We start from the raw sequence: 24,932 nt of genomic DNA, 5'->3' as shown, positions 1-24,932 counted from the left end.
TTTTATTGCTTTTAATTATATTTGAATCTTTGCGATTAGAATTTAGTCACATGTGTGATTGACTTTTTTTAAATTCTTTTAAAACAAAGTCTTGCTTTCTCATGAAGACAAGGCTTGCGAAAAGAGAAGCGAGTTATGGGACTCAAGCATTGCTGTGTTTTTATGGCAATTTAGGTGGTATGGTGTAAGCAATGTGACAACTAAAACAACATTTCGATCCTAGACGAGCAGTGGAATATCTACTTACTTGCTTTATTAAGGTCTTTTTTAAAAATATTATTAAGAGATTATGAAAAATACACAAGTCAGTTTGTATGTCTCTTCTTAAAAGTTATAATAAACTTGCTTAATTTTCTTTTGTAGAACTGCGTATTTTTAGCAAGCCTCAACTTAAATTTTTAAATAATCTAGGTTCTTATTAAAGCGTGTAAAAAATGTATTTATAATGTACAATGGACTCTCTCCATCTTGAAAACTCTCTCGAACTTCCTTCTATCTCGAATGTGTACGGTCTGAGCAATTTTCCTCTCTTTTTCTCAAACTTCTCTATCTCCAATTTTCGAACATCTTGAACATTTTGAACAAAAAACCTACTTCCTTGCGATTTTTCCTTCCTCTATTTTGAATTTTTTTGTGTCTAAGAGTTGTTCTACACAGCGATTAGATAAAAAACGAAAAACGAAAAATAAAAGTTTGAACGTTCCAAATTTGAAGTTTGATGGCAAACAGTAGGGTTTCTTTTCCAATTGCGGTAATCATTGACAATTGTCCAGTCCATCCCTTAATCGCAAATTTAACCAACGTTTAACTCATGTTTTCACTACCAATTACAACCTAAACTGTTATAGACAACCTTAAAGCGCATTACCGAAGAAGGGTTGTACGTTAGCTATGCCTATCCTTGGAGAAATAAGAGCCTTATCCAAAGATTTCAATTGTAAAAACGATGAAGATACTGGTTGGTTCTTGGCAAGCCGTCAACTTTTTAGGAAAGGCTAAAATAACTCCTGGTGTCCAACAAGCTGCTATCGATATGAAACATTTAAGAATTTCCAAGAAAGTTTGATTCAATTAAGAAAGCTGATTCTTCAATGGTACCAGATGTTGTCAACACTACATTAGTGTGCCCAGACGATGATGTTATTGCGACTGAACCCGAGATTTCTAAAGCTATTATCGTAAAAGAATTTAGGAAAGGGAAAGAATATGATGAAGAGGAGGAGAGTGATGACGATGCTTCAATAAAAGAAATATTTGTTCCTGTTGTGAAAAGCCGTCAAAATCAGAAATTGAATCTGCTTTAGATGTGTTAAAGTATACTTCCATGTTTAGATAGGAAGTTGGAAAGACAAATAGAGAATGAAACCTATCAGATCTTTATTACAGATCTTTTTAAGCATGTTTAACTTTATCTAATGTATAATATTTCATAAACGCGAAGTCCAATGCTCCTTCAATCAGGGGGGTATTTTTTTGCTTTATTAACAAAAAGTTTTATGAGAATTTTCTCTATATCAAACTTTTTCTATTTCGAACAAATTTTTCGGTTCCTTGCGAGTTTAAGATAAAAATAGTCTCCTTTAAAATATATATCAGACACTGTAAGCTGCATATAAAAAATGGTCTGTTTAAACAGAAATGTTTTCGTCCTTGTATGGCAAATACGATATATTTTCTTGCACTTTGTTGCAACGGGCAAATTCTTAGAAAGGTTCATGAACCTCCATAATTCGATAATCTCTAATTCGATAAACTCTCTAATACAATATGGATTTTCGTTCTATACGGAGAGATTTTTTGTCTAATTTGATTTGAGTAAGGCTCTGACCACAGCTTCAAGCCATATTTGAATTTCGAATTTTAATTTATTCGAATATTTTGAAATATAGGAAACGTCGTGAGAGAATTGAAAGCAGGTTTTGGGAAAATGAAGGGTAACTTCCGTGTGGATTATCAAATAACAGCCGGAGAACTGGTACACGTGGATTATTAGACATCTGTCAGTAGGACTTTGTCCAATGCTAACACAATTGCCCAAGTGTCCGGGAATTCTGTGGACTCCAGTAATGACAAATCAGATGTATTAAATACCATTAGCACATAAGAAGATTACAGTGTGTTTTCAAACTTTGGAAACGATGTAATGGTTGTATTTAAAGATGTAAATAGGGCTGTTGATTTATGAAATATGCTTAATTAAAAAATAGTTAGTATTGATAACTATTTCCAGAGAATTTAGAAGACCCTTTTGCCTTATTCTTTTTTTGCGAGACTACAAAGATTTCCCTCTGTAATTTGATTTTTTCTACTTTGTCGCCTGCAAATTCGAATTAGGGAGACACTCCCTAATCCGATTCTCTCTCTAATTCGATAAAAACTTTATCCCCCTCAAAAATCAAATTAGAAACAATTGACTGTATACTAATAGTTGTGTTCTGATTATATGTTAAGAAGGGTTGCGTAGCAGCTTTATATCAGACCCGCCGCAGGGCAATTTTATTACCTCATCCTAACAAACGAACAACAATGGAGGAAATATTGATGCGGGAAATATATACAACAAGCAAATTCCTGTGCGTTTTTGAACAAACTAACGGCTAGTTTCTGTTTATTCTCCAATATAGAAAGTGTTAAATTATTAGCGACAGAGACAATTATACCGAACGATTTATGGTCAGACATCTCGTTGTCTTTTGTCTTGTTAACTAAATATAGATAAATATAAAAAATTAAAAGTAATATACTCAACAATTAAACGATATTAAAATTTAAAAACAACGAATTACTGTCAACCAACATTGGCAGTTGCGTTTGAATTTAGTTTTTAACAATATCCGGTGTGTCATATATATTTTGACCTCATACGTGTCGAAATAAATAGAGTTTTCGTGCTTTCGTTTAATGTCAATTTTTAATGGCATTTCCTTTATAACTTTCCTTGGTTTTTTTCCTTTATAACTTTCCTTGGTTTCTACAATTTAAAAAAATGACTTGTATAGAAAGTCTTGAAAATACAAAAACGTTTTAAATTGCCTTAACGGAATATATTTTAGCGAGAGTTCAATTTCTCGATTTCACGAATCGAAATTTTGAATATTTTTGGCATTTGCGAGAATTTAATTTTGCGAATAAATAGTTTCAATAAATTGCGCGAGAATTCATTTTCGCGAATAGCTAATTTCTATCAAAATCATAATCATAATTTGCACGTTTAATGTTTTTATTCTGCACGCTTTCTTATAAGTGTACCAAATTTATAATCAAGGCGGTCAAACTTTTACTTCTTTGTTGTTCTAAGCAATAGACCTGTTGTTTTCAACCTGAAATTTTAGCCTGGTATTCTTATGAAGTATATTTTACACGTTTACGCTATTCATCAAATAGTTGAAGGCATTTCAGCCTTTATCAACTTCAAGTTCTATGTTCCAATTATGTTCACAAGGAATTGTCATTTCCAGAACATGGTTTGGAAATCACCAATCAATAAATCGTCACTTCTACAGCTGATACAATACCAGCAAAAAAAACACGGCCCAAGTAAGCAAAAATACAGCGTTATTTTGAAGACAGGGTTAAATCTTTGCAAAAGCGTTCTTTAAAACCAGTTTTAGATGTTTCGAAGCAAAAAAGCATTGCCACCAGAAAAGGTATAACTTCATGGAAGACCAAAAAATTTATAGCTTTTAAGGGTTGGGTCTCTACGCAGCAGAGACTCTATACGGCAGAGGCAACACACGTTTATTAGTTTTAGCTAACGCTATTTTGCTGGAACAGTCAGTCATTGAGATTAGACTAATTACAATAAAAGTAGTCCTAAACATTTGGAAACATCTATGTTATAATACCCCTATCCGTCTGCCCGTCTGTCTGTCTGTCTGCCTGTCTGTCTGTCTGTCTGTCTGTCTGTCTGTCACGCAAAATGGTGTAAAGAGGTATAGCGAGACGGACGCAATGTGGTATAAAATGGCTAACAACTAGTATATCTAATTTTCACTGGAATTCATTTGTTTTTAAAATTCGAATTTTCTTAAATTGGAAGAGTATGTTCTTAACACAGTGCCAGCTGCAGCGGTTTTTATCATTCTTCCTGGGAACTATTTACGGCAAACAAACTCACTACAACCACATGTGACAATATGTTATGCAGGTAGCAGGTTCCGATGGCGCGTATATGCAAATAAAAGGTTTTTTAGTCTTGAAAAAAGAAATAAATCCCTATATACAAAATATGCTGCAAAAATGCTTTAGTGATATTTTCCTCGCTAGCAAATCATTTCGTTATTTTTCCGCAGCAAACTTTTTCCCTGTAACATCAAAGACTACAATTTTCTTTTTTTAGTTCTGTTTTATTCATTCATGGTTTTTCTTTGTCAATGAATGGAATTTTTTTATTACGAAACGCAAAAAGAAAATAGCCCCTACCTTTACCTTTCAGAAGATATCAGCCCTTTGATAGTAAAAATTATTTGTCAAGGAAAAAGCGGTCAGGGAAAATCATCCCTCTAAGGGAGAGAGGAGGGAGGGGAATTTTCAATTAAATGTAGCCCACACTGTTCTAAAGCAGCTCATGTAACATTTATAATGTTAAAACCGCCCGCTGGTAAGTGAAAAAGGAATTACTGTATGATTATAATACAGAATTTTACTAGCTACTTGACATAAATATCTCGTTTACATTTTTTCTCTATAGCTTATTAAAATCCATATCTGATTATTTTTATAAAGTTTATTAAAATCCCTTACTTAATTACATTTATGTCTCTTATTGATTATAATTACATTATAACTGTACTAATCATTTTACAATGTACATAAAAACAACTATACAGGATATATGATAAAATTAGGTTATAGAGATTTTTATCTTATTAAAAATGCTATTGACCATTTTACTTTGTGAACTTCGATTTTGTGTTGATGTTGTTATTGATGACAAATTTGTTTACGTGTTAATTTCAAAGGGACACATTCTAGCTGTGATTCTAGTTAATCGTTAGTTATTTCGGTTTTTATTAACTTAAATATGACACTCTACTTTTGTTATTTCCTACAATCTCAGAGATGTCTGGTGGCACTCCCATATGATTGGTTGATCTAATGATAGCTAGATCATGGCTAGCTAAAAAATATGAAAATTTATGATGTGACTCATCTTTTGATACGATTGCATGCTTAAAACACAGCTTGGTACTACACCAAGGGCAAAATCAAAATCAATGATTTGAGAATTTTTCTTATGTAATTACCTTTGTTCACGAGAATATTACCTATTTTTTACTTATCTGTGTTTCTATTTAACCGTCATTGTATTATGGGTTGGATTTTAGACTATGAAGACAGATCATCAAGATTGGTTTGGTCCAGAAGTGGTTTTAAATAATTAATTATTGCAATCAGACTCAGCGGCGTTCTGCAATCAAGTCTTATTTAATAATTACTTTATCACATAATCACTACAACAAAAACAACTTCGTCAACAACATGATTAACGAAAACAACAACAGCATCAAGGATAACAACGACCACGACAACAACAACAACATTGAAAGTAAAAGAAACAATAAAAAAATAGCAAACAAATAAACCATGATGATGAAAACAGCAAACAAACATGAAATAACAACAACAGCGTCAGCAAAACAAAACAAAACAAAACGATCTTAACAACAACAACCATATCAACAACAACGAAAGCAACAGAAACAGAAACAATGGCAAAATAGCAACCGAATGAACAATAATGAGAAAAACAACAAACAAAACAAAAACAGCAGCGTCAGCAGAACAGAACAAAAAGACAATAACAACAACAATAACAATAACAACAACATATATAACAGCGCAACAACAGTCACAATAGCACACAAGTGTAATTTCAAACACGTGCAAATCATATAAAAATCCTGTGTGGTAGACTATAGCTTGCTATAACAGCTAACAGCGCTACCATGGTACTCTAGAACAGAATCTCTTAACTAAGGCTGTTTCCGTCCGTCTAATCTTTTGTTTATTTGCACATATCCTGTTTTGATTAAATTTAGTTATAACTGAATAAGCAAATCTAAAAATATTAGATTGATAAGCTTGTTATTGATTTGTTTTTTATTGAGTTTAACCGCAAAATTGTTATTCTTGTTTTCAATCTTGTTGTCACTGTTGTTGTTGTTTCGTTATTTGTTGTTGTTGTTCTTCCTCTTCTGTTATTTTGTAGTCTTTAACAGTTTAAAATTGTGCCTCAACAAAGGACGTCATAACTTTAACAAGTATAAATGATGTTTCAAAGTTTTAAATGTAGGGATCTAGAGAAACGTTTACACTTAAAACAAAATGGTCGAATTGACCGATGTCGATCGAGAAAAAATAAAAAGCAATCTTAGTTGAATAAAATTGGCCAGCACAAAAATCGAATCAAATAACCAAGCCAAAGCCGTTAAAAAACTGTAAAGCTAATGGTAACAATTATAACGCTCGTGATGCAGAATCGCGTGTTATAAACTGCATTAAGCATTATTTTGTGAATAAAAAAATACCCTTAAATTCGTAATAAATATTTTTTCTTGACGAAGAAACTAAGCTAGTTTGTGTAAAGGTAGCTAGGAAATGGAAATAAAGAAAACAGGGAAAGCATATGGATAACAACAATAACAGGATATCGCAAGTGAATGTAAAAAGCTTAGAGCTTCCCACTTTATAGTTCCTCAATTAATGAGTCTTAAATTTTTTGGGGAAACGATTGGCTTCATGAAGTGTTTAACAGCAATGATGTGGCAGTTTGTAAATATGATTTGTAATTGTGATATACGTATTTAAATCTTGCTCCAACTGGATTTTAATCCATATGGAGGAATCCACCGATTTGAAACTGGTTTTGTGACCAGTTTCAAATCAAAAAGAGAATATAAGAACCCGGTGTATGAAAAGCATATCCTAAGTGCAATAAACAGACCGTTACTTTATTCGGAAATATTTATACTATCTTGCCCGCTATTACATGACTAGCCAATTGTTTTCTAATCCAAACCAATATTTTTGTCTGGTCTACAACACATATTGTTTTTAATTTTGCTACATTACAGTGAAAGTAATGAATTTAATAAAGCCATATACCCAGGTACCTAGTCTGATCTACTACACTTGTATCGCATATACGAGGGTTATATAAAGTTAATAAATCAAGTTATTTTCGACTAAGTGCAATGAATTAGACAATAACATAAAGTTACAACTATCAATTGTTAGAAACGAAAAACAATAAAATAATTGTAGTCCTCTTAAACGGTAGCTAATGGAGATAAAAAGTTAATTGAAAGCGTTTAAGTGACTTTCGAAAACAACAAGACAGAATGACGTATATCAAGATGCATGATCAAGGTTTTGGAATAAAACGTGCCAAAACTATAGTATCATAATTACACATATTCCTTTTAAAAAAGATTCCGCGTACTAAAACGGAAAAAATGCGTTTATAGCTTTTTTCGTTTTTTTGGTGAGTGAAGAGTAAAATCAGACTCAATTTGTTTTGCAGACTAATCAACGACATAATTAAATAAACAAAAGAATAATTAACAGAGGAACCAGTAACAATGCTTTTATTGTTCTGCAAAATGATGCATGAATCAAGTTGGTTCGTTGCAGCATTGCTTTCGTTAATTTTGGTGTGTTGTATAAAAGAAATATCTAAACATGTCAAGTGAGACGATGAAATTTTGCCTGTATATACAATGCTATACATTCGCAATACCCGCACAAAAAACTGTATCTCTGGAAGAAAAGAAGGTTACCGGCGTCAAAAGCGCTTGCTGATGCGAGAGTAATCAATAGTATTATTGTATCCGAATTGGATATGATCACATCAAAATATAGATCTGTGTCGACTGTTTCAACATGTTAGAAAAATGCATGAAATAAATAAAAAATCTATTTTGAATTAAATCTATATAATCTTAATAACACTATTTTTATTCAACATATTTACAAATAGGTACAAAAAGGCAATAAATAAATAGGGCTTATAAATTCTTCAAAGTATACCATCTTAAAAATTGATGAAAGTACTGTGTAGAGAAGAAATAGCATGTTGAATGAACACATGTCGTGATAGAACGAACTCTCATCTGATCGTTATAACGATTGAGGAAGTCTCGTTAAACTTCCATAGAACTTCTTACTCATAAATGTTTTAAACCTTTTTAATTTCGGTTTTTTATTTAATTCTTCAGATTGATCGATCTCTTCACTAGCTCTTCTTATTTGTCTGATAACACCGTTAAAAACATCTTCAACATTTATTCTGTTTGCTGCTGATGTCTCATAAAATGGACAGTCAAATTCACGGGCGAGCGCTACACCCTCCATTGTAGATACCTGACGGTCTTGAAATAAGTCTAATTTGTTACCAACGATAACTATTGGAACTCGATCAGTATTTCTAATTCTTTTTAGTTCTAATAAATGTTTGCGTAAGTTTTGATAGCTCTTTTCATCGTCTATGGAATAGACACCGATGTATCCTTCACCATGCGTCAGACATTGTTCTTTTAATGTGGTCTGTAGTTCATCCTAATAAAGGAGAAAGAAATGTAAATATTAGTATTATTGAGAATTAAGTTTAAATCAATTTGAGTCTAAATGTAAAAAAAAAAAAAAAAAATTCAAGTAGAGAATATCTGATTTTAAGAAATTGACAGAGATTTGTCTTTTCAATAATATTATCGATGTTTTAGATATGATTGTACAACAACGAAACAAAGGTTCTTCAATAGTGCATAATAACAGTATGTTTATTTCCACCTTTGTGAGCAAAATAATTAATCAAAAAAGAGTAGGAATTGCATGTTTTGTTTGTTTCTTTTTTGTTTTTTGTTTATTTATTTATTTATTTATTTGTTTACCTGTGCAGCTGTATCCAATATGTCCACAACAGCAACATTGTTATCGATCACTGTTTGTTTCTGGTAAGCATCTTCTATCGTTGGGTCGTGGAAATCCAGAAAGATATTACTCACATACTGTATTGTCAGCGCTAAACAAAGAAAATAATACGATATAAATAAAAGAAAAAAGCAGATTGAAAATAACGGGAAGAAGTTATATCTATTCGTGGGCTTTATGATCTTCCTGAAGCTTTCCAAATGTTTCCTACTTAAACTTTTATACAGTTTTGTCGGCTGGATGCTTTAGAATCAATCTGCTTTGTTTGTGTTTTCTTACCTTCCATTTTTTGTCACGCTATTCATAGTAACGTCCTTTTGATTGATGACTCAATTATGTGTACAATAAAATAAATTTTGAAGTAAGTTTAAACACAAATTGCTTGTCAAGTTTTCTCATGTCTTATATATGCGTAAAACGAAGAAACATCAAAATTGTTATTTAGACTCCGAGAGTAAACATTGTCTTTTCAAGTGGGCTGGGAATTTTTTTTTGCCCTTACAAAGCACGACGTTTAATTGGTGATGAATCGTGTGAACGTTTTTACAGTTGATTTTGTAAATACATGCACTTAAATAAAGTATTTTTACGACCTTGTTCGGTCAAGTGATTTGTGGATAACGGTTTTTTGTTTGTTTGTGACGTCACGTCAAATTGAATCAGAATGTAAAAAAAACAACAAAACAAATCCGAGTAGAGGATATCTGAGAAAGTTGAGTCAGACAAGGAAATGGGTTGTTTTTCTTTTTTTGGCGCTCATTTGTATTTAAATATGTATAATATTGAAAAGAAAAAGAAAGAATAACATATGAATTATTAATAATCAATTAGAAAGAAAACCTATTTTGAAAAAAACAGAAACACATTGAATTTTTTATGGGTTTGACTTTTACGTGGTTAAGAAATTATTCTCAAAAACAACCACTTTTGTTTGTATCGAAAATGAATAAACTGTTTTTTCGATTCGCAGTTTCTGTATACTTTACTGATGATATCAACAGCTTTTGCTCTTATTCACCATTCACCATCAGTTGCTGCATAAGCAAAAGCTGATATCAACAAGTTGAAGAACTCAACATTAACAAACGTCAAAAAAGTAACTGTATTTTCAAGTGCCCTGCACAACAGGCACTAAAATCAAAACAGAAGTGAAATTTAAAATCTACCTGATTTTCCAACACATCCATCTCCTATCACTACTGTCCTATAAACGCGACTTTCAATTGGTTTTTCCATCTCCGAACTGGCTCTTCGTCTTCTTGTTTTTAAGTGCATTTGATTTTAATAGAAACGTGTTCAGTGAGTACCACGGCTGATTTAATAGTTCAGTTAGCTATGCTTAAATTTATATATATATAAATGTATATATATGTGAATAATTTATTATGCCATATATATATGCTGTAGACTTGTAATAGGTTACACTGACAAATCCTCAATAACAACTACCTTTTTATATCAATGTATTCAAGCACTCCATCGTTTAATTTGATTGACCTACTAAGAGCACATTTTGGTATGATTACAGACTCTGCGATGGAGACTAGATAAACAAAAACAAAACAAAAATTTGAATAATTAACCTTGTTACGAGTTCTTCTATTTAGTGCCCATGTTCCTATTGTTTCTTAAAATTGTTTTTTCCGTTCGTTGAATATGGTTAATTGGGCACCTCATCACATTCGTGATTGTTTATCTATTAAAACGCTGACGTCAGTCCAATCAAAATAATAATAGATTAATTACAATGTTTTAGCTGCAAATTTTGTGTGAACGCTTGTTATTCTTTCGTTTATTTTTAGACATACATGGCGGCTGTTTTTTACTCATTGATACAATATTTTGTGTCGTAAGGACAAAACCTTGGGTTATCGAGGCTAGATTATATCGGTAAAGTGCGTGTGTTAGTAATTCTTACAGCTTGTGAAAATTGAAAGGACCCCGCCTAAAAATTGACGTTTTTGAATGCTAACGCATTATAGAACGTCAATCTTAGCCCCTTATCGCCATATTGAAAACAACTGTCCTTCTTTCCGCATACTGCTGACGTCATGTTCTATTTTGTCGCTTTGTCATTTGCCAGGTTTTTTTATAATTTTTTTGTAGTATTAAAATTGTAAGAAGTGTTAAATATCTTTCGGCGGATTTAAGAGATAGAGATCTATTAAAAGGAGAGGATTTTCTACAATGCACCATTTTAGATAGAGGAGGTTCCGGTTAGACTTTTTTGCTAATTTATTCCTAGTTGCAAATTTTTCCGTTTGCGAAGGAATTTTTTCCTGGACACGTATAAACGGTCCTTATAAATAAATTTTCTAAGGAGATATTTATAGGCTTTTTTATAGGCATCTTTTTTTAAAACGAATTGGAATAAAAAATTTAACAAACATTATCTGGCTTATTACTGTTAAAAGTTTATCATTTCTTGAACATGATAGTGTTGTAGGCGACGTTTCGGGAGATCTTAATAAAAAATTTAATAAACATTATCTGGCTTGTTGTTACTTTGCAGTGTCAATCTTGCTATGCAAAGATACTTCCACACGAGTCAACAATAGGATGCAACAAATTGAATGATTGATTTTAATTAAAAGGTCAAATGTGGTAAATGCTTCACATGTAAAAGAAACTACCACATTACATGAAAATAATTGTGAGTAAGCGAGGGAGTACAATGGCGTCACTGAAGCGTCATTACCGCTTGAATTCTGAATATCTGAAATTAGTTGATATCTACTGACGTAAGATTAACTTTTACCTTAAATATTGTGGGTATCTTCATTAAGAAATAATAATAACAATAATAATGAGAAGAATAAATATCAGAAATTTGCTTCATTGCTATTTTTTCCCTTCTTTTCATAAGCAACAAGCTGGAATCTTTTAAAAACGAAGCAAGTAGTAAGAACGGCCTAGGTGAAGGTAAATAAAATATTAAATAAAGAAGAAAAAAGAAGAAGAAAAAAGAAAAAGAAAAGAAAACTATAACAATAATTCTAATGGCCGACACTTTTCTTGTTCAAATAATTATTTCGGTTTTATAAAGCAAAGTTGATTGAAACCAAAATTTCGATTGATGCATTAATTTAACAAACAAGCCACGTGCGAATTAGGAGTTTAAAGCAGCTAGCTAAATAAGCAGAAAGTAACCTAAATTTAGATTGTAAATGAGAAAATCTTAACAACATTAGGTCTCAACTGTTCATTGGTTATATAAAAACGTGTACGTGAGCCATGCTCAACTTTGACTTCCCTCCTTCATTAACAGATCTGTAAGGTATTAATCATTTTTCAGGATGCGAGTAAAAGCAGATTTGTGTAAACTTGCTGAAAGATCTGAAAGTTTTCTTCCGATTGATCTGATAGCTGAAATTGGTCGAACTATTTTTATATGAAACACTGTCGCAGATTTTAAGTCTTTTAATGAAAGTTTACTGCGCGGAATATACGATGTTAACGTATTTGTCGCAAAGGTCATGATTGCGAATCTTCGTAGTTTGTAAATACTAGAGCGACAAAATGATATGCATACGCTCTCGTTGAAAAATTAAAAGAAAAGAAATCATCGCTGTTTTTTCACACCTTTTAGTGTCACAGTTGACCCTCTCAATCATCGTTTTGGGTATTCAGATCCGACGGAATGTGGGTAGCTATTACGACTTGAGCAAGTTCAGGATAGTTGCCGCGTAAATCGTCGCTTCAAGTAAAACGGAAAAAAATATTTCCCTGAACCTTTTTAATATAACTTTTAAACGCACTACGCCTACATGATCTGTCTTCTCGACATTTTATTAAATTTCCTGAACAAATGTTTTCTTCAAACATAGTGGACATATTGCTAGTCACGTACTTCGGAATATAACAGACGAGTTGTTGTTTATTATTTTACCGGGCTTTTTTGTCTTGTTTTGACGTTATATGTTGGGTTTATTTTGCCATTTTTCGTCGTTTAACTTTACATTGTTAACAGATTTATGAAAACAAGCCGGTTTATCGTATTGTCACATGTTTTGATGCAAAAAGGAATGTCTATCCTCTTATCAAATTAAATAACTTTTTAATTTGAAAATATAAGTTTTTTAGAAAAAGAATAATAAATAATTTGAAAAACATTTTAATTGATCAACATTGCTGGAAGTTGTTATTGTTTTTTGTTTTTTTAATTTTTGTTTTTCACAAATCAAATGTCATTTTTGACATCTCCTCCACGCCAAATAAAAATAGAACTTGATTGCGCAAATATATAAGATCAAATACAATTTGTTTTTTTGTTTTTTTTGGTTAGCTAATTTTTATTAGAGTAAAAAACATAACTTTGTAAAAATATGTCATATTTAGGGACTAAAAGGGACCTAGATTGGAAAAATTGAGTAGCTATTTGAACAGTGTAATGAATCCATAATAAATATACACAGATTTCTTCAAATTTTAGGCTAAAAACCAAAGACATCAGTCTCACAATGATGACAGCTATGACTAAGCATAATATCCAGGCCGGAAATGAATAACAGGGAAAGGTATTCTAAGTGCATGAAAGCGAGACAGTTTATTATACGTGTACATATTGCAAAGTCAGACATAAGTAAGTAACAGCTATTCCTTTTATGAGAAAAATTCATATTTATTCACCCATTATATAATGTTATGCTGACTATAACTAAAGTTGTCCATTAAGCCTTTTTGTATTAGTGTAGTATAGCAAAAAACACAAGAAGTCAAGGGAGAATATTGTTGACCATTAAACCTTATATGAGCTGGACCTTTCTTAAGGCTCTAAAAAGCCGAAGGAAAGGGGGAGGGGCCGACGTGAAGTGGTGAAGGAATTATTTTTTAGCACATTGGAAAAATATTGGAATAATACAATTTGGATGATTATTCTTAAAAAAGGCTGTGGGACATAAAATCTGGAATAAAAAGAAAATTTGTCAACGATTTAAGTTTATAACATGGCTAAAATATAATTTTGATTTTGAAATTCTTAATAAGGATATTTAAAGAAACCAACATTTTCTTGTCTGATTTTTTTCTGACCACCTGCTAACCGACTATTTTTTGACTACACACTTTTTTTATAGAAATATATACTATATAATAAAATTCAAGATGTAATTAGACAAAACGTTAAAAATATCCTAAGAATGTGCTCAATTGGAAATTTTTGCTTTATTTTCTTTTTTATTGAAAATTTGGATTGTGAAAGTTTAGTTTTTTTTATATAAACTCATATAAACTCGTTTTCTATTCATGATGTAAAAAAGTCTTTTCTCAGGTTTTAATTGAAGTATTTTTTCCTTACACAATCTAGCTGTCTATCTGCCAGTTGAATTAACAACAGCACCCTAGGGTTGACTTTTACACTAGTGTGAATTTTCAGATCTTTCACTCTTTCTAAGAATTTGCTGAGAATACATCAAGATGTTTTTGTGGAGAAGTAAAGAATACTCAAGTTGAAACAAAAAGAAGAATTTTAAACGGTCTAGCTAATTCAAAACCTACTTTAAAAAATTGGGATGGTAGGTCTTTATAGCCTGAATGGGATAGCCATTTTTAGAGGTGACTTTAATTTACATCCCATCTCGTAGGCCGTTACCATACTAGCAACAGTATTTTTTTTAGCCTTGTTTCTACAATTTGTGGAAATGCCCAAATCTTTTATGTCATTGGAAAGCCTAAATTTCATAAATTATTAGATTTTAAATAAAAAAATGTACATTTTTCACAGAAAAGATGAAAAAAAAGCCGAAATATAAAACAACAAACAATTTTTTTATTTTTTTTTAAACTTATTCTTGCTATCGTGGCTACGCAAAAATTTGTCATTTAATGTTTTAAAATCCCCAACAAAGCTTTAACTTCTCAGATCTTTATTAAATTCTTGTTAAACTAGACCTACACTGAAAGAAAGAATGTGAAGAACTCGCATGTTCCAAAATCACATTTTTAAGCGTGTTGTAATTTATTTGCTTTATTCCTCTTATTTCCGGGAAGTCGTGTATTTTCATTAAAGTACAAAAGCCCGCACACCCATACTCTTGATACCATCAGATATGCATTTTAGGTAAAATGGCACATAAAGGGGTTAAAATCATTTGTTTTGGCTAACATTTCACCAGCAAACATGTCAAAAAATAAAAATAAAAACACTGATCAACAATTTGGAATTCTTGTATTTTAAAAGTGTCTATTTCTTAAAGGTCTTTCAGTTGAAGAATTGATTTAATTTATTTATTTTAACAAGACAAGTATTTTTATGGATACTGTGCAGGAGAGATCCTTGACAATATTGATTTCAATAAAAAGCGTCATTCGTCGCTCTTACAGATTATTGACCATCATTTTAATTTTTTTGATTATTTGCCCTCTCATCCTGTACGCAAGTCACCAAACCAACAATATTACCTCCTGTGCGTGGGAGTTTAAATTCTATATTTTGTAAACAAGTGAGTGTAAACGTAATTAATGTCACCAGTTAAAAATGTAAACAACATTCTTAATATTTTCCAAACTCATAATACTTTTAATGACGTTGCGATATAAAAATACATCTGTTTATAGAAGTGTCACCATATTTTAAAACTGTCACAACGCAAAGATCTATGTAGACATTGTGAAAGATTTTTTTATTTCCTGAAAAACAATTAACTCAAAATTAACTCCCAGTGAACATAGGGGCGTTGGAAAAGTTACTAGCTACCTCGTGCTAGAAATACACGAATTGAAAATTCTCGAAATATATGCGACAGACACGATCACTTTTTCTATCTTACGGTTGTTCTCCATGGCTGACTAGGTATCTTTAGTTTACTAAGTGCCACTCTCTTTACTTTTGTTTTGTTTTACTCTCTCCGTTATAAAATAAAATGATTAAATTTCCAAAACTGGTGGTTGAGAGTAGTCTGAATTGAGTTTCAGTGTTGTCAGAACACTGTTGCATCAATCGCACTCAAGTTGCCAACCATGGACCATTCTGAAGCTCTCACAGACAAGTATCAATGTTCCTAGAACGAAACATATCTTTTACTGTACGTCTGTAGCGCTTGAAGACCACTCTATCAACCAGATAGATAATCTTCACGATAATAATTACATGGATTTTGCCTCAGACCTTCCCAGGAGATTAACTCTCCTTAGATGCACTTCAACCACGTTAACTTTAACTGCCTCAGCTAACTTTAAGGTTTGCTAATTTTAGAAAATCTCTGCTTGTGGCTAGAGGTAACTAGGCGACGATTTAAGCTTTTTATTTCGGTACTACTTAAACACGGTGGCAAGTTTTGAGCCCGAATACGGCTTTTAAATTTAAAAAGAGGCTCTTCAATTTTGGCGGTACACAAAATCCAGAGTTTTTTCTCAAAATGATCCTTCCTGCAGCATACTACAATATCGATATCTGAATTCAAGTCAGGGAGAAACATTTATGACATTAAATTAACAAAAATACTGATGCTAATTGAGACAATGGATTTAACACGAAACTTTCAGAAAAAGAATATTGAAAAGATACGTAAGAATTATATTAGTTAAAAAATTAAAAGCCAATGTTATGAAATTTGTGTACTGTTGACAATTAACCCTATTCGGGCTGGACCTGTACAAAGCCGCAAGAAAGGGGAAGGGGTGCTAACATCTCTCCTCTTTTTCCTCACAAAATCTAGCTTGATTTAAAAAAAGCACCTTATGGTTGATTTTTAACGACGTAACAGAAAAATGGCAGCAAAAACATTTCTCGCTTGCGTCAGCAACGCAAGCAAAGAGTTTTTGCTGCCTTTTTTGAACGTTCAAGATGGTAGCTTGATTGCTACCTCGTGCTAGAAATACAGAAATCTTAATTACTCGGATTATATGCGACAGACATGGCCGTGGAGTTCTCCATGGCTACCGACTAGTGAAATATATATAGCTAACAATTTGACTTTCTTTCTTCTTACAGCAACTGCAAGATTACATATTACTTCCTAATATTACTGTTTAATCCTGAAAATGAAATTTAAATCCTCCCTTTGAAACTATAACTACTTGTGATATTTGATATCAAAACATTGTCTTAAGAAAGTAATTTCCAACACTTACTACAACACTAAAAACTTTTTTTCCAATTTGACTGTTGTTTCTGACATCAACAAAGTGATTTCCGGTTCAGCTATTAATGGGATAAACAATTACACATTTTTCAAAAACGTTTTAAAATTATTGGGGACAAAGATTTAGGACATTTTTTAAAGTTTGCATAAATTATAGACTTGCTAATAATTGGTTGTCGGCGGAAATGCGATTCTGTATCTGCAAAATTACTAGTTGTACTCTCTAACACGCCATGATTACAGAATAATCCACATCAGTTTCCATTAATTTCTGAAAAAAGAGTCGTGCTGATGTCAGCAAAAATTAACACTCTAATCGGATTTTACAAAATATCCTAAGGCCTAATTCTGCTAGTCCCATTCTGTGCTCTTTGTGCTTTCCACAATTCCTGTATCACAGAATGATCTGCTCCACAGCCCAGAGAGGTCTAAAAATTGGTGAACTAAAGCATCAAGGAAGCCGTTTCTTTACAAGTAATATCTACTTATATATAAACGCCTTTCTTAATGCTTTGTTGTGGTTATAAACGTTGCAATTTCGTCCCCCTTTTCACTAATTTATGTCCCTCGTTGTAGGCCATCAAACTATTTTTTAATTAATTTTCTTATAAAATTTATCTGGGATCATTTAATTATAGAAGTCGTTTTAGGCTTACTTTTATTATATTTTGATGGTGGATGCTTATTCAATTGTGATTATTTTGAAAAATGGGACATAGGCTTGTAATTCAACCAAAGGTAGTCTCTTAAATATATGTTAATAGACATAATCGTTTAAAAGAGAAGGAAGATGGGGTTTTTAAATCGTAAATTAAGGTATAGCAAAATGCTTTAGCTATTAATATTACAGTATTAATTAAAAAAAACCTTAAACAAGTATACTAAGGTGTTTTTTAAATTTTGTTAGTAAACATGTGTGAAAATTTGTAATTAAATGATTCTGTACTGATAAACATTTATTATTGAAAAAGGTTTTTTTAATTTAGCAAGCTGTAAAAACCTGTTGAAGTTAAATATTAAAAAAGATGTTTGTGTATTTTTATTTTTATTTTTCACAATTATAAATAAAACAATTACTTAGAAAAACTTCATGTTTTTTGTATTTTCGTACCGATGCAGAGCTGACAACTCAGTAATATCAGCATAACCATTCAATTCTTCTATTTCCCAGTAAACTGGTTCTGGTTGTTTTCGTGGTGAGAGTAGCTCATCTTCATGTACAATTAGTCCGTAGATGTATTGTGTTTGTTGTTCCTGTTGTTGTTGTTGTTGTTGTTCCGGTTGTTGTTGTTGTTGCTTTTGTCGTTGTTGTTGCTGTTGTTCTAATTTTAGTTTTTTATATTTCAATAAAAAAATCATAACTCCAACACATATTAAAAATACACTTGTGGTTAAAATAATTGCAGTTTGATTGTTGGATACAGTGGGGGAATTTTTTAATACTGCATGGTGATTCTTACAGGGTGTTGTAATGTTTTCGCATTTAGATATATTTTTATCTGCCATCATTGTGTCGATGCACACTCTGTATCTTGTACATTCTTGAAGGATAAGTTCTCTTGTACAGTTACCATTTCTGCAGCTCCTCTCGGATGCTACTTTATATGGCATGTGCACAACACTTCCTTCCCTAATGATAATATACTGGTCTTTGTATTTAGTATGTATTGAGTTCTTCCAGTTTAGACGTACTTTGTTGTGACTGATATTAATAATTTTGAACGTTTTTACAGCTTTTGTTATGCAGTTTGAAAAAGAATACATATGTATCCATTTTTTGTGATATGTTTGTGTTTTGTTAATGTTGTTAATTTTTATTCTCATAGTGTACATTCCATGATTTGTGGACCAGCTTTTCATTTCGCATTGTGCATATTTAACTTTGTGTATATGGCAGTGCTGCACCTGGTGCCACCTTCTTTTCCTATGTTTTCTGTAAGCAAGCTCTATGCAGTTCTGAGATTTGTGATTGTTGCATAAATTTGAGTTTTTTGCAGTAGGTATCTTGATATTTAAAATAATGGTGTGGTTTTTATTAAGAAAACATGTCCAATCCAATTTCTGAGTTGTGGTAATGATATTTAAATTAAACATAAACAGGTACAACAGATTGATTGCATGAATTTTCATGTTTCTAAAAATAAGAGTTTTACTGAAATGATGAAGAATTTCAATTTCCTGCTGAAAATATATATCATATATCACATTTTGTATTTTATGTCTTATGTTATATGTATGCACTTCCTGTTTATAAAAGTATTAAACTCATTTACTGTAAAAATTAAAAATCCAAAAGTTGAATAATAAAGATAACAGATAAAATGGAATAGGCGGGCAAAATTAAATCTTCGTAATATAGCGAAATCTTACAGTTGTGAATTATATTATCATGATGTTAAGGGTTTTCAACATGTAGGACTAGTTACTCAAAACAATAGAGGGAAGCATAACTGTTCATGAATTTTATTTTTTTGTTTAATATACCATCATTTTCACATACTGTTGACATATATACCTAAATCTGTTCACATAGTCCCTCTTGTTGTTGTTTGTGTTTTTTTGTTTGCGTTTTATGTTCTGTTTTGTATATCTTGTAACGTATAGTTTTCCACTTGTCTTTTGCTTCTTTTTATCTTTCTCCAATAACTTAAATGTGATTGTATATTGTGCTAACTATACAAAAATTTGCATTGTTTTTTTATTCAACGTTGAGTTAATTGTTTTAATTGCTCTTTTTATTTTTTAATGAAAAGTGTTTGTATCCTGGATACAACTTATCGCCCTTATGTTTTTTAAAAAGATTTTAAAGCTCTTTAAAAATCTAAAAAAATTAAATCCTTAACATTTAAATACTTCATGTTGTGAATATTTTCTTAGGAACAAAAAAAGTGTTTTAAAAGTATTTTGTCTTCCAACGCACAGATTAATTTTTTTTGTGATTATTTTATTTTTATACCTTAAAAACATGGATCTTTATTTACTTACATAATTTTTATTATGCAATATATAATTTTCAACCCTTATTAGGAAAGGATACGCATAAATGTTTGTTTATAATATTGTCTAAATTTTCGATGAATCCTGGTGTGCTTACTTTTTTTTAAAGTTATCGTAGTGTTAATAACAGGTAGCCTATTTCCTCATTAAATAGCCAAATATAAGGTACGGTGGAGGGTGTATAGGATTTCAGACTTCACAAAGGAACGTTGGGGAAGTTATAAACTTCTCCGTATTTAAAGTATGTATTCAAGATGGTAGCCAGATCATTATTTCGTACTAGAAATCCACGAATTAAAAATGCTCGAAATATATACGACAGAAATACCCATAAAGACTAATGATATATATTAGAAATTTTATATTTCTTTTTTTATTTACAGCTTCTCTCCATGACTGGCTACGTATATTTGTATTGATGTCTTTAGTTTAGTAAGCTCCAGTTTCTTCCTTTTTGTTTTGTTTTGCCTTTTCCATTCTAAAACTAATAGCTTAAAAACTTCAAATCTGGTGGTTGAGAGTAATTTAAATTGAGTTTTAGTGTTGTCAAAACACTGTTGCATCAATCGCACTTAAGTTACCAACCATGGACTATTCTGAAGCTCTTACAGACAAGTATCAATGTTCCTAGAATGTATGTAGCGCTTGACGGAAACTCTATAAATCAGATATATTGGTTCTTTTCTGAGACCTTCCCAGGAATTGAACTCTCCTTAGATGCACCTCAAACACGTTAAACTCAACTACCTTAGCTACTTTACAGGTTTGCTAATTTTAGCAAATTTCTGCTTGTGGCTAGAGATAAATCAGCGACAATTTAAGCCTTTTACTTCGGTACTGCTGAAACACGGTGATAAGTTTTAAGCCCGGAAACGGTTTTTAAATTTAAAAAAAGGCCTGTTAACTTTGGCGGTACACAAAATCCAGAGTTCTTCCTCGAAATGATCCTTCCTCCAGCATACTGCAATATCTCTATCTGAATACAAGTCAAAGAGAAACATTTATGAACTTAAATTTAAAAAAATGCTGATGCTAATTGAGAGAATAGATTTAACACGAAAATTTCAGAAAGAAAATATTGAAAAGATTCGTATAAATTATATTATATATTTGACTTTTAATGACGTCACAGAAAATGTGCTGACGCAAGCAAAAACTTTTGTCGTCCATTTTATTCCTTTTTTTGACGTTAAGGATGGCAACCAAATCACTACCTCGTGTTACAAATACATGAATTAGAAATGCTTAAAATATATACGACAGGTGGGACCTGGTGTTTTCCATGGCTACCAACTAGTGAAATAATATATATAGCTAACAATTTGACTTTCTTTCTTCTTACAGATAGTCTCCATAGCCGACTAGGTAAATAGATATATTTAAGGATATCTTTGGTTTAGTAAGTTCCAGCCTCGTTGCTTTTGTTTTGTTTCTTTTCATTTTAAAATAAGTTTTAAAACTGGTGGTTGAGAGTAGTCTGAATTGAGTTTTAGTGTTGTCAGAACACTGTTGCATCAATCGCACTCAAGTTGCCAACCATGGACCATTCTGAAGCTCTTTCAGACAAGTATCAATGTTCCTAGAACGAAACATATCTTATACTATATGTCTGCATCGCTTGAAGGCCACTCTATCAATCAGATACATTATCTTCAGGATAATTACATGGTTCTTATCTCAGACCTTCCCAGGAAATTAACTTTCCTTAGATGCACTTCAACCACGTTTACATTAACTGCGTCAGCAACTTTTAAGGTGTGCTATATTTAACAAATCTCTGCTTGTGGCGAGAGATAAGTCAGTGATAATTTGAGCTTTTCATGCCGGCACTGCTTAAAAGGGGTGACAAGCTTTTATTCTTAAAAATTTGCATCTGCAAATTTACATAATGTCCCCTGTTTGATTTTTTGCATTGCCTAAAATTGCCTAAAATTGCCTAAAGTCAAGGTTTTTAACGAATCAGCCAAATCCGAAGCATTTTACATTCATTCTGAATAATTCTGTTATAAGTTATTAAGATTTATATTGTATCGATGATGTTGTTAATAATTTATTTATTTTTTTGAGATATCGATACACGTTCATTACCGAACTTAAAGGCGCGTAATCACCCTGTAGGCAACTTTTTTTGAGGTGCCTATTTTATTGTAAAAATTGAAAGATATACATGAGAAAACATTACCCAGAAAATTTTATTGAAAACTGACAACCAGAACATGTTCAAATGTTTCATGGAAATAACAAACTCACCCCATCTCTACGCCTATAGAACCGCCATTGCATTTCATTGCACGAATCATGCGATAATAAACCCACGGCAAAATCGATCACATGGTTGCTGGATTCATGGCATTACAGAAAAAATAATGAAGGAGGGAGAGTATCCGTAGCTGTGTTTCATCGTAATGCTTTTACAAATGTATCAACAAAGTTCCGAGCATGATAAATTAGATAAATCAATCGAAGTTTCTGTGTTATTCTTTATTATTTAAACGTTTTAACTTACTGAAATCAGACTTCTTTGCAACACTGACCACTTCTTGTTGTTGTTTCTGAAGACAGCTTCGCCTCGCTAGCTGTCTTACTTTTTGATTATTTTCCTTTGTTCAAACAGTTAGTCGTTTCCTTATGGAGGCAGTATCAAATCTACACAATTAGAATACCTAAATATTCAGAATTTCTCCTTTCATGCTCTAAATTTAATTATCTCCATAGTGCTGCTTCAACTATCTTCAACTATCACAATGAGCATTCTGCCCCGTTGGGTTTTTTTTGCGTATAATATGCAATAATCCCGGTCAGCTAATAAAAAAAGAAAAAGCGTGATAAGCATTAATTATCATAATTAATAGCCACGAGGCAATGCTGTGATTTCTTCTTTCTATTTTGTTTTGTCTGGTCTCCAAAAACAATGGCGAATAGAATAGAAGAAAATTAAATCTAAGTGGAGAAAGTGATACGGATGTTTTTACGCTCAGCCTCTTTTTTAAACAAAACCAAAATTTCTTTCCACTTTTTGATGCCATGTTTTACTAAGAAAAACAAGCCTAAAAGAACAGCGTGAACAGAGCCAACCGATTTTATCGAACTCCATCTCAGTGCTCATTTAAAGATAAGGCCGTTTGTTTACCTACGGTTTCACACGAACATTTTGCGACGGCCCGCGTATTAGACGAGAATAAGAGATCAACAAGACCGTTAAATATGGCGGCTGGAAAAAGACCCCAATAAATGCAAGATATTGAAGTACCATTATTTCCATTTCTAGTAGGTTTTATATCCTCAAATTTTTAGTAAAGTCATAAAAATGGATATGTTAATTTTAGGGTGATTACGCGCCTTTAAAGAAAAATTATGGGATGGTATTTTTTGATGTTCTGAGTGTCCCTCAGTTACAAGTATAATGCGATAATATAAGAGCCAGGCCAAAAAAAAGTGAATTGTCTGGGCAGCTCCGTTCAACAATTACATCCTTATAAAAGATAAAATGGGAGACCAGAGTGAACTTATGGTAACATCCGCAAAAAATAACGCCATTAGTTCAGGATGTATCATGCTAATTTAGTGTCACTATCACTGTGATCTAGGAGGATAGTTGTAATCTTGGAGGAAGAAATACTTTTGTAAACAAAAAAGAAAGTTTATATGTAGTTTTAAATCTAGTTTCAGGAATCGGAACTTATTTTAGCAGTTGAAATAAACATTAATCTTCCACATATTTCGTCGTCCTTTGGCTGCCCTTTTCTATCGCTACTTTTTTATATGTTCAGTCCAGCATACTCTAGCTTGTAGAAAAAGCTTATTATTCCAGCTTTACGAATATTCTTGAACTTTTTGTAAAACCTTTCTCATGCAATGCTTCCTTTTTTTTACTTTTTTACCAACACAGCGATAACAGCGATGTTTTAGAGTAACATTTCCATAGAAAAAAGCAAGCCCCTATTAAAGTATAATTTAGAATTTGATAATTTTTTTGCGAATAAAACACGGTCGAGCACCTTGCGCACTGATTTTTTTGAAATAAAGAAAAATAGAAAATTCAATACATTTAAAGCATACAGAAATGAAGTTGTTTCCCCTCCCGTATTCTTTCTTCCAAGCTGTAATTTATTATTTATGCTAGTCTAGAATCATTCTACTCAATGTTCAGGGGTTTTACAGTTTTCCTGCAAGACGACCGTTTCAGTTTGAATGCATTTTTCTGCGATAGCACATAAATCTCTTGAGATTTTGGTAAGCTCGCGCGCATTTTGACAAAAATAGGGATTTTGTTTTTTACTAATTTTTTCACTTTGTTTAGATCTTCATTAGGTGAAAAGATATACTGATTATGCACACATTTTATATAAACAATGCCAAACATAAACAATCGCCTTCATACCACAAAAACACTGACTAAAAAATATTTTGGGACGTTTTTCCTTAAGTAGCTAATATTCAAGACGAAGTGCAAACAATCATTTTTTTAAAATAAATAAAAGCGCATTGTGAGAAACCTAGAGTCAGCTACCACACCTCGATCATGACGTTTTTTTAAGAGGTTCCAAAAGGGTTATCTATTGAGGTATTTGGGGCCACCACTGACAAATATTTCAGTGCATGTTTCTTTTTATGCCCATTGTATACAATCCGTTGGTTATGTCTTGGTGTACTGATAGGTCTCAATGTTTCATCGACAAATTGTCAACAATTATCGATAGGAGCACCTCTTTTTGATTTTGACAAAATAACTTTTTCTTTTTTAGTTTTGGAATTTTCTTTAAAATGTTTACTTACAATTTTAGTTAGACAAGTTGTGTTTATAGCCGCGCTTTTTTCGTAAGTTTAAACACACGGACAAAGGTATAGGACCTAAAATTTGGCATGCAGGTGTCTAATAGATAAACATTGAAACTATTATTAGTTATTAAAAAAAAACGGCAG

The 24,932-nt window shown here is 31.9% G+C and overlaps 2 protein-coding genes across 2 annotated transcripts; both read right to left on the bottom strand.

The window, feature by feature from the left end:
• Positions 1–7,905: 7,905 nt before the first annotated feature.
• LOC130638783 (ras-like protein rasD) lies at positions 7,906–10,370 on the bottom strand. Its single transcript, XM_057447030.1, has 3 exons — positions 10,098–10,370; positions 8,892–9,022; positions 7,906–8,559 (listed from the first exon to the last, which is right to left on the bottom strand). The coding sequence occupies exons 1-3, from the start codon at positions 10,204–10,206 to the stop codon at positions 8,122–8,124; spliced, it is 678 nt and encodes a 225-aa protein (XP_057303013.1). The 5' UTR covers positions 10,207–10,370; the 3' UTR covers positions 7,906–8,121.
• A 5,456-nt stretch (positions 10,371–15,826) lies between these two features.
• Positions 15,827–20,969, bottom strand: LOC130650360 (uncharacterized). The gene is made up of 5 exons (XM_057456052.1): positions 20,915–20,969; positions 20,391–20,487; positions 19,866–19,884; positions 19,528–19,685; positions 15,827–19,146 (listed from the first exon to the last, which is right to left on the bottom strand). The coding sequence occupies exons 1-5, from the start codon at positions 20,967–20,969 to the stop codon at positions 18,090–18,092; spliced, it is 1,386 nt and encodes a 461-aa protein (XP_057312035.1). The 3' UTR covers positions 15,827–18,089.
• Between the last annotated feature and the right edge of the window lie 3,963 nt (positions 20,970–24,932).

This window comes from Hydractinia symbiolongicarpus, chromosome 1 (genome assembly GCF_029227915.1).
Source record: "Hydractinia symbiolongicarpus strain clone_291-10 chromosome 1, HSymV2.1, whole genome shotgun sequence".
NCBI classification, from domain to species: domain Eukaryota; kingdom Metazoa; phylum Cnidaria; class Hydrozoa; order Anthoathecata; family Hydractiniidae; genus Hydractinia; species Hydractinia symbiolongicarpus.
This window is presented reverse-complemented; position numbering and strand designations above follow the sequence as displayed.